This window comes from Sus scrofa, chromosome 6, assembly GCF_000003025.6.
Source record: "Sus scrofa isolate TJ Tabasco breed Duroc chromosome 6, Sscrofa11.1, whole genome shotgun sequence".
NCBI classification, from domain to species: Eukaryota; Metazoa; Chordata; class Mammalia; order Artiodactyla; family Suidae; genus Sus; species Sus scrofa.
In genome coordinates, this window is record NC_010448.4 from 90,472,810 (window position 1) to 90,483,489 (window position 10,680).

Below are 10,680 nucleotides of genomic sequence, written 5' to 3' on the forward strand. Positions count from 1 at the left end.
GGATGTGAGGAAAGGAGCAGAGAAGCGGCTCCATTCTCAGGCTGGCCCTGCATCCCCACACTCAAACCCACAGACCCCCTCTGCCTCTCCTCTCTCCCTGGGGAGCCCTACCTTTTCTCTGCAGACTCCATCTCTGACCTGAAGGATGTTAGAATGTTCCAGAAGGTAGAGAAGGACCCATAGGTACGGGTTGCTTTCTTACATGGGCCAGGACTGCTCTTTCAGCAGAAGGAGCTTTGCCTCCTGAGATGAAGTAGAGAAGAGACAGCCGGGCTCACAGCCTCTCAGCCACATCCCCTCCGCCCTGCGAACAGTGACGTCATCCACCTAGCTCCAAAGGGAATGCTTTTAGACCATTGATGCCTGTGCATATATTGGAAAAAGTAATATAAAAACCTGGTGCAGACATTTTAAAACTCTTAGGGGCAATCACTGTGACTGGTTCCTTAGGTATCTTTCCAGTGGTATCTATTTATATACATATTTTTATGTGAATGTGGCCTTCTGGACATACTGCTATATCATTGCTTTTGTCAGCAACAGGTGTATCTTGGAGAAGGTTCCAGAGCTCTACACACCTCTTGTTTGGTGTGTAGGGGGGTTGTTTTTGTTTTTTTCCTTTTTTAAAAAAAACTTTAGGGCCGCACCTGCAGCATATGAAAGTTCCCAGGCTAGGGGTCGAATCGGAGCTGCTGCTGCCAGCCTAAACCACAGTGACAGCAACACGGGATCTGAGCCACGTCTGTGACCTACACCACACAGCTCACGGCAATGCCAGATCCTTAAACCATTGAGCGAGGCCATCATACTCACATTCTCATGGATACTAGTTGGGTTCTTAACCCACCAAACCACAATGGGAACTCCCTGTTTTGTGGTTTTTATCAGTGACATGTAGTGAGAGCCATTGCTGAGTAAAGCATGTTTAAGCTCTAGGACACACATCTTCTCTTTCACATCAGTGACCTCCAAGGTCCAGGACCCCCTCACTGTGAAAAGCAGGGATTTTTTCTGCCACCCTGACTCACAGGTGTCTGTCCTGGGAGGTGCCTTCCTGGGTCCTGGGTTCTCTCTGTGAGCTCTGTGCACTTTCTGACCTTCAGCTCATCCTCTTGGGGGTTTGGTGCCCTTGTCCAGCATCACCAGATCCTACATGTCCACTGAGGCAAGGATGGAGAGGTCGGGGGTGAGGGGCTTCGGCTTCTAGAGGCAGCAAGCATAAGGGTGTGGTTCAGGGCTGCGGGCTCTGGGCTCACCCAACTGGGATTCTGACAAAACTCAGATGCTTGAAACGTACTAAGCAAGCTGCTTAACTTCTCTGAACCTCAATTTCCTTGTTTCTAAACTGGGGAATGTAATGGTCCTACCTCGCAGGGCTGTCTGGAGTTTAAGTGAGAGGATCCATATGAAGGGCCAGGTACCCCCCAAGCACTTAATAAGCTCTAGCCTTTGTGATTTTAAAAAATCAGATAAGGATGTGCGGGAGAGAGAGTTATTGGCACGCTGACCTCTGGAACAGCTTGGACTCTAAACTCTTGCTATTAAAGTGGAAATCCAGAACGTTCCTCAGTTTTGACAGAAACACTCAGGAAGATGGATGTCAGCTCCAGACAAGACATTTGGAGCAGTCAGTAGTGGAATACAGTCCTCGAGATGTAATGAGCTCCCTGTCATTTGGGGTAATCAAGGGGACACTTTGTCTTTTCTTTCTTCCCTCCTCCTCCTCTCTCTTTCTTTCTTGCAGTTTTTTTTTTCCTTTTTACTGCTGCACCTATGCCATATGGAGGTTCCTGGGCTAGGGGGTTGAATGGGAGCTACAGCTGCTGGTCTACACCACAGCCACAGCAGTGGTGGATCCGAGCTGCATCTGCAACTTATGCTACACCTTACAGCAATGCTGGATCCTTAACCCATTGAGTGAGGCCAGGGATCGGACCCACATCCTCATGGATACTATGTCAGGTTCTTAACCTGCTGAGCCACAACGGGAACTCCCTTTCTTGCACTTATTCAAATGTTTATTGAGCAGCTACTGTATGACAGGCACAGTGTTAGGGCCCAGGGTAAATCAGTAAATAAGACAGGTGGGGTCCTGCCTTGCTGGGGGCAAGATAGTAGGAATCCTGCTTCTTGGTGGGGATCTGATCCAGGTAGTCTCAGAGACCCAGTGAGGTCCTATTTTTCTCTAGGGTTTGAGCTGAATTCCGTTGCCCCCCCTTTGGGCTTCCTCTTCCACTCACACTGTCCAATACTGTTTACCATCCGCCATGTGTGGGTATTTACATTGAGATCAATCAAAATTAAGTAAAACAACATTCAGTCACACTAGCCCCATTTCAAGTGCTCAGGTGGTACACTTCTGCCTTGTGCCTACCATACTGGGCAGTGCAGACACAGAAGTTTCCATCATCTATCACAGGAGTTTCCACTGGGCAGGGCTGTCTTGGACCTGGAATCTGTTGAGATCCTGAGATAGAAGCCAGGGATGTATAAACCTCAACAGCCTTTCCTGAGATGGTAAAAGACTTCAGAAATGAACAAGGGGCTGGACAAGAGGTGGACGTTGACTGTGGGAAAGGCAGGGGACAGAGAAGAGAGTGGAAATCATCTTCATTTGCTGTTTATGATGCGCCAGTCTCTGCTTATACAACTGACTCAGTGCCCGCATGATGGAGATAGGTGCTGGCCCGTTTTATGGGTAAGAAAACTGAGGTTCAGATAACGCAATAACTGGCCGTTCTCACATGCAGAAGCTGAGCTCTGTGCTTTTTCCAGCCTCCTGTGTGACGGAGGGGCCCAGGGGCTGGTGAACTGGACGTTCAGAAGCAGCGATCTCTGCCTGGCCTAGCCCCCCTCTCCTCTCTGCCCTGCAGGTGGCGCCATACAACCCACCACAGATGGGACAGCAGATTTTCCGCTCTTCCTACACTCCCCTGCTGAGTTACATCCCCTTCGTCCAGCCCAACTATCCGTACCCTCAGAGGACACCTCAGAAGCTGGCCAGCAGTGCCCGAGACCCTTCCCCCATGGCAGGAGATGGGCCGCAGTACCTGTTCCCCCAGGCATATGGGTGAGTCCTGAGCCCACACTGGAAGTCCAGCTTGTATCCAAAAGGGCTGGGCCTCACTGGGGCTTTCTTGGTACTTCTGTTCCATGGCTGCGGGGAGGGGAGACCTCAAGCCTGTGTCCAGAGGCTATATGGGTCCTGGGTGGACCTGGCATGGAGGTTGAGCCTGTTCTGGGCCTGCTGGGGCCCTTTTGGAGACCTGTTTTGGGGCTGGAGTCCTGCAGCCTGGTGCAGAAATGCAGCTGTGCGGTCGTTCAGTAGCAACGGGCACACCACCCACAGCAGGTGGCAGGTGGTGGCATGTGTCTCATATGCCTTTCCCTATCCCCGTTTGCCTGGCTTCCAGCAGGACACGGCCAGGTAATCTTCTTACAGCTCTGTCTCCCACTTTCCGCATCCTCAGTTCCTTGCCAGGCTAATTTTTCCAATATCCCAATGAGTTTGAGACAGGCCCTGCTGAAGGGCCTCCCACTGCTTATCTGGCTGCTCACACTTTCCCCCAAAAATGCCCCAAAGAGCAGAGGAGAGGAGCTTAGCTGTGAACAGCTGACACAGGCTCAACATGTTAGCTGGCAATTGCACACAAACTTTACGTGCTGGTCAGTAGGGAATTTGTGTTTGTTGTTTTAATAATAATAACACACGCAACTTGCATCTCCCCACCAAACCTTCCCTGCTGAGGCTCTGTGAGGCAGGTGGTACCGTGTCAGCCCCGAGATTCTGAGTGTCCTGGGTGCACCCTGGAGCGTGTGTGCCCCAGTCTGGGCAGCTCGGTTTATAGGATGAGGGCCCAACTCCCCAGCCTACCAGTGATTCCCTTCCTCCCATCACAGCCCCTCACCGTAGTGTGGACTGTGGGTTTCCAGACACTTAGCCTTTCAGCATTGCCTTCGAATGTCTTGTTATAGGAATAAATGCTAGAAAGAGGTTTCCATACTCAGATCTGTTTGGGAAAAGAAAGGTAGAAACAGGGATAAACAAATGTGTTAACTGTGGCATTTGCAGATTATTTACTTTCCTAGGGAGCATGGAGAACATGCAAGACGGTGGTTGATAGTGTCATTTGAATATAAAACCCATCACCCCTTCTTTTTCTTTTTCTTTTCTTTCCTCCCTCCCTCCCCCTCCCTTCCTTTTCCCCTCCCTCCCCCTCCCCCCTCCCTCCCCCTCCCTCCCCCCTCCCTCCTTTCTTTCCTTCCCCCCTCCCTTTCTCCTTCCCTTTTCTTGAAGAGTACATCATGCTATGTCCCATCAGTTCCTGCATTTAGGACAAATTTAGCCTGCGGGGCACTGTCAATGACTAAGCCAATGTCCCTTCCATCAGATCCTGATCAAAGCCAGAGAGTGGGTGAGAAGGAGGCACAGGGGTATTGGTGCCATGACAAAGTGAAGACCATCAGAGTGGCTGGAGGACAGAGGGAGGATCCCTGATGGGTGGACAGTAGGGGCTGTAGGATGGGCAGGGTCCAGTGAGCAGCAATTGGAGGAATAGGGCCCTTGGGTGGGATGGCGCGGGGCAGGCTTAAGGCCTGGGGAATAAAGACATCTGGTTGAAGCATTAGATTTATCTCTTGAAAAAGGTGAAAATAGGAAAAGGGAGGTTGGGCTTGGATTATCAAAGGCTCTGACTGGAAGGCTAGGGGCAAGATCTGTGAACACTGGAGTGGACTGAAAGGGCTGGAGGGGGCAGAAAAACAGGAGGCAGGAGACAGTGTAGTCTGGGGTCTGTAAGAAGGGCTCTCACCTCCCTGGAGGGGAAAGTAGATGAGACTTCAGAGGGCAGACAGCCTACATTCCAGGTTGGCAAACATCCGTCTTCCACGCTGTGACTCTGGGCTCAAGGAAGAGAGACTCGCCACAGAAGCCAAAACTGCTTGTGCTTGGGAGGGAGCGTGGTCCCAAGATTGGAGCCGTAAGAGTGGAGGGTGGAGACCTGGCCTCTGTTTGTCTTCAGCGGAAAAGGAAGTAGCAGGAGACTGAGGAAGGAGCAGCCTTAGAAGTGAGAGGAAAAGGAGTAGCAGGAGGCTGAAGAAGGAGCAGCCTTAGAAGTGAGAGCACCTGGGGCCATCCGGGGACTCTGTGGGTGACAGAGGAGAGAGGGGAGAAGTAGCAGTCAGCAGGGTGGAGTGGGGCCTGAGAGGCTGGGAAGACCAGGAAAGTGAGTTTGGAAAGGCAAAGCGAGGGATGATTTTTTTTTTTCTTTTTAGGGCCGCACCTGCAGCATATGGAGGTCCCCAGGCCAGGGGTCAAATCAGAGCTGCAGCTGCCGGCCTACTCCACAGCCATAGCAATTCGGTATCTGAGCTGCATCTTCGACCTACACCACAGCTCACGGCAACGCTGGAGCCTTCATTCACTGAGCGATGCCAGGGATCAAACCCACATTCTCATGGATACAGGTCGGGTTTGTTACCACTGAGCCCCAATGGGAACTCCACTGAGGGAGGATTCATTCATTTGAAAAATATCTGTGGCCTCTTCTGTGTGCCTGGCACTGTTCTAGCCACTGATTACTGGCGTGAACAGTGCCAGGCACACAACGTGTTTCTTTCTGTCATTCCAGGAGGAGAGCTAGGCAGTGAGAAGACAAGCATCACACATGTCAGGGGCAAGGGATAAGTGGGGAGAGAATGGAGGGACGGCTCTCCAGCCGAGACCTACAGGAAACAAGAGATTGAAGCATGTGTATCTATGGGTGATGAGCATGCTGGGCAGAAAGAATAGACAGTGCAGTGGCCCTGAGATGGGAAACTTGGGACAGAGAGAGTGGGCAGAGTTGAAGTCAGAGGGGCGGCAGGGCCAGAGGAGAGGGGACCTGGGAGGCAGGTGAGGAAGAGCAGGGGGAGGCCAGGACTGTTCTAATTCTCCAAGTGAGGAAGTTGACATTGACCATTGTATGCAGAGTGAGCTGTGGAGTGAGACCTGGTGGAGGGGACCAGGATAGGAGCCTTTAAAGCTGCCCAAGCAAGAGGTGCTGGTGGTGTAGACTAGGGCTTTGACCATGGGGAGGGGGTGAGAAAAGACCTGGAGTGTTTGCTTTCTTGGTAGAACTGATGGACTTGATGATGGTTGGCTGTGGAATGAAGAAAAACAAGGAAACCGATGTGATTCTGAAATGTTTGATCTGAGCGCTGGTTAAGTGGCAATGCCAAAATACTAAGTAAGGTCCAGATGACGATGAGAGCAAGTGTCTGTTGATCAGGAGTTTGGTTTTGCATATATGAGATTCGAGATGCTTGTTAGACCCATGAGCAGAGCTGTTGATAGGCAGGTGGAAATATGAGTCTGGGGCTCAGGGGAGCGTTTGTGGCTGATAATATACCTTTGTGCATCATTAGCATATAGATGACGCTGAAAGGCCTGGGATAGGATGGGCTTGCCCGGGGAGCACTGTACACAGGAGGAGACCCAAGGACTGAAGCCTGGACCCCAACATAGGGAGAGGGATCGGGGAGATGCGAAAGAACCAGCAAAGGATCTAAGAGGTCAGAGGGAAAATAGGAGGGAGTGGAGCACAGGGAGCCAGGTGAGGAGAGGGAGGGATCACGGCACGGCAAGGAAGCCTGGGCGCCAAAGGCTGTAGGGAGCAACACAGCTGTGGTGTTGGGGGTTATCAGTCGTGCTGGATGGAATAAGGTCAAGGAGAGGCTGCACTTGGCAGGGAGGGATTCAGGGGCCTGGGCGGAGAGTGTGGTCTGGGAGACAAGCTGGGTGAGTGCTTCCTTGAGTCAGGAGCAAAGGAGAGAACCAAGGGACTCAACTCTATGAAGTGGGAGAGGAAGGGGCAGATGGCCTCATGTTCTCAGAGAAGGAGGAGAGGAGCCCTCCCTGCCCTCTGCCAAGTCCATTTGCATCCATCCATCCATCCATGAGGGCAAGGTCGACATACAGTTAGTTTATTTTCCAAATGATAATAAGTGTGACAACTAAAAAACCCACAAATACAGGGTTCCCACTGTGGTGCAGTGGGTTAAGAATCTGACTGCAGGAGTCACCATCGAGACTCAGTGGGTTAAGGACCCAATGTAGTCTTCATGAGTATGCAGGTTGGCTCCCTGGCCTTGCTCAGTGGGTTAAAGATCTGATGTTGCTGAAAGCTGTGGTGTAGGTTGTGGATGCATCTCAGATCTGGTGATGCTGTGGTGGTGGCATAGGCTGGCAGCTGCAGCTATGATTTGACCCCTAGCCTGGAAACTTCCACATGCCACAGGTGTGGCTATAAAAAAGAAAAACACAAAACAAAACAAATGATAATCACACTGGGAATACCAGTGTAGAAATAGTCCCCGACCAACCAGGATAGGTCACCATGCTCAAGACGCAATTCAAACTCTTCTTCCTCCAGGAAGCATTCCTCGAAAACTCTATACGGATTGCCCCTCTTCCCTCTAGCACACATCCTGCTCAGACCATACCCTTGGCAGTGGATCTGAAGTTCTCAGCCTGAAGGGGTCAGGTCCATGGGGTGTGGCAATCAGACAGGAGATGCCTCGTGAATGACTTGTGACCAGTAATTATTAAATCTCTTATAAATCAGAGTGGAATTCAAAAGTATCCCTATAATAAATAACAGCGCTTTCAAACATTCCTTTGCCAATATGATTTTTGAATAAGAGAAAAAGAGATTGGGGTGACCGCCGGCATCAATTGCTTCTCTGGCATCTACCTTGTGCCGGGTCCTGGGCTGGGAGCTGGGTGTTAAACGGCAAAGGGTCTAGACAGCGTCCCTTCTCTCATGCAGTGGATTTTAGTGAGAAGGGAATCAAACAACCCAAAGCCCAGCTTGTCCACAGCTGCTCACAGTGAGCGACAGACACTGATACCAGCTGAGGCATTACAAATTAATGTGCTGGTTTGTTCCCGTCGCTTCTTCCCTTCCCGGCACTCCCCCCGCCCCTTTTTGTTTCATCAATTCACGGGAGGACGCCACGCACATGAGCATCTTCTGTAAAATGCATCTGCCCAGCTGAAAAGTGACTGAGAATCCCTGGATTAGGCTAAATCTAGCCATTTGCTCTGCCGTGATTTGTGGTGAGCTCGATTCCATTCATTCAACGTATCCCAGCAGATGGGGAAAGAAAGTGTAATCGGATCCCAGAAGTGTGAGTAAACGATTCCAGCTGGAAGGGCCAGGAAAGGCTTCACAGAGGAGACGGCTTCTGAACCCTCTTTTCAAGTCTGAGTAGCCGTGTGCCAGGGAGAAAAGCCAGAAGGGGGTGTGTCTGCTCCCAGAGGCGGACGGAGCGCACAGCCTCCCAGCTCTTCCTTCCCTGAGGCTCCAGCAAAGTTCTGGGTGTCGGGGCTGCCCCTGCACGTCCTTCTTTCTGAGACTGGTGATGAAACGGAAGGGCTGATCTAGGTTGGTGCCGAGAAGGGGATCAGCAGCCCTAGGATGGCCCAGACACCAGCATCTCCCACTGGGACGTGGCTCCGAGGTCTCAGATGTGGAATTTCGTGGGGGACACATAAGGTAGAGTGGCTGCAGGCCCACGGGTAAGGTGCTCAGATCCAGAGAGGTGCCGTAGGCTGTGGTCCTGGACATGGAGAGAGCGCAGTCCTGGTAGAAATAGTCCCTACAGATTGCCAAGGGCTTCCTGACTTTGGGAAGTGGCAGAAAAAGCTTTATTGTCCTCCAGTTGTTTTTTGGTTTGTTTGTTTGTTGTCTTTTTAGGGCCACACTCACAGCACATGGAGGTTAGAAGGCTAGCGGTTGAACCAGAGCTACAGCCGCCGGCTTATACCACAGCTCATGGCAACATCGGATCCTTAACCCACTGAGCGAGGCCAGGGATCGAACCTGTGTCCTCATGGTTACCAGTCAGATTTGTTTCCACTGTGCTGTAATGGGAACGCCTTGTCCTTCAGTTGTATTGTTTTCATTTGTTATTTTCCCAGAGCCCACGCTTTTTTATTATTGCTAAAGCTTTCAGCTTCCAAGCCTGTCATGATCTCCCCAGTCTTTGACAGCCACAAAATTAATATGTTACATTTCCTCATATCTCGGCTGACATCAGGAATGTCATCATGACGTCTGTTTCTTTCCCCTCCAGGTTCGGCGCGACGTCTGGTGGGCCCCTGATGAACGGCCCCTATTTTTCCTCCAGTGGGAATGGCATAAATTTTTAGATCTCCTTCTCATCTCCCTCCTCCTTCCTCAGCCCTTGAAACAGGGCTAAGGGCTCTGGGATTCTGGATTCTGCAACAGCTTGGTATGAAGTTTGGAAAGCCAAGGTTCTGACCAGGTCACAGACACAAAAGAGCCAAGACTAGACGTGTCTACGGACCAATACTCACACCCACAGACACACACACAGAGCCCTCACACACAGCACAAACCACACACACACCCCCTTATAGTCCTACTCAGTTGCTCATCCCATATTTAGCTAACATGAGTGATTTTTGTTGTTGTAGTTGGTAAAATAGAAGTAAGACACTTAATTTTAGAAAGTTTGTATTGTATGATAAAAGTATGAGCTACTTGAAATGGAGTGGGCCTGTTTGTTTTCTGTTATGTTCTATATAATTTTCACTGCCCTCAGAGAGGCTCATGGTTCCTGTGGACAGGAGGAGGGAGCACAGGCTTCAGTCCTCCTAGTGCTTCCTTCTGAATACAGGACCCCAAGGACCATAAACTTGAGGGTTTATCTCTTCTCTTCTGTGATCTACTCATTTCTTAACAGCCCAGCTGATGCATCTCAGGAAAGGACGTAAAAGAAGTCCATCCTGGAGTTCCCTCTGTGGTGCCATGGGATTGGTGGTGTCTTGGGAGCCCTGGGATGTGGGCTCAGTCCCCACACCGGATGAAGGATCCAATGTTGCCACAGCTGTGGCTTAGGTCACGACGGCAGCTCGGATCTGATTCCTGGCCTGGGAACTCCATACACGCAGGGTGGCCCCAAATGAAACCAACAACAAAGTCCATCCTGCTCTGGCCTGTCCGGGGGTGGGGTGCAGTTACAGAAAAAGTCTCTCTTTTTGGGAAAAATGGGAAAATGTGGCCTGAAAATCACTTCTAAAAATAATCCCAAGTGTGACTATATCCAGTGATTGTAGATCAATGCCAAGCTAGAGGTCAGTCTCAGAACTGCCCCTAATGGCATGTCCCTGGGTCATTCTCAGTCAGCTCTATCAGTGACTTGAAGAGGGACATCGAGAGTGTCCTGATCACCTTTATGGGGGACACAAATCTGCGAAGAGGAGATGCCCAAGTCAGTGCTACGCATGTGCTTTAACTCTCCTTCGGCCCCATGGCACATGCATCATTATGCAGCTGTTCCCCTGAGCCCGGACAAAGCCACAGACTACTTCTGCCTGAGGTGGTCCAGGCAGCCATCACTGATCAGGGACAGTCTATGAAATGACCCTCATGTGCGATCCTTTGGCAAATCCTCCAGAGAGGAAATCAAATAGGGTTAATGGAAGGATCTCCCTCAGGCTCTCAAAAAGGAACCATGCACAAACAGAAGGACCCCACCGTCAGTTCCAAGTTGCTGTCTCACCAACCCCATCACTCACCTGAAAGCTCGGCCCCATGCCCACCGAGGCCAGGAGGAGCCAGGTCTGAGGACATTAGGAGCCCCTTCCTGATTGCGGTGACAGGCCAGGTATGG

The 10,680-nt window shown here is 50.9% G+C and overlaps 1 protein-coding gene across 1 annotated transcript in view; it reads left to right on the forward strand.

Moving 5' to 3' along the window:
- Positions 1-9,538, forward strand: part of C6H1orf94 (chromosome 6 C1orf94 homolog) — a 41,415-nt gene extending 31,877 nt beyond the window's left edge. Inside the window, exons 6-7 of the mRNA XM_003127777.3 lie at positions 2,874-3,070; positions 9,118-9,538. Coding sequence (XP_003127825.2) covers positions 2,874-3,070; positions 9,118-9,193 — 273 coding nt within the window. The 3' untranslated portion in view covers positions 9,194-9,538. The remainder of the gene's footprint in view (positions 1-2,873; positions 3,071-9,117) is intronic.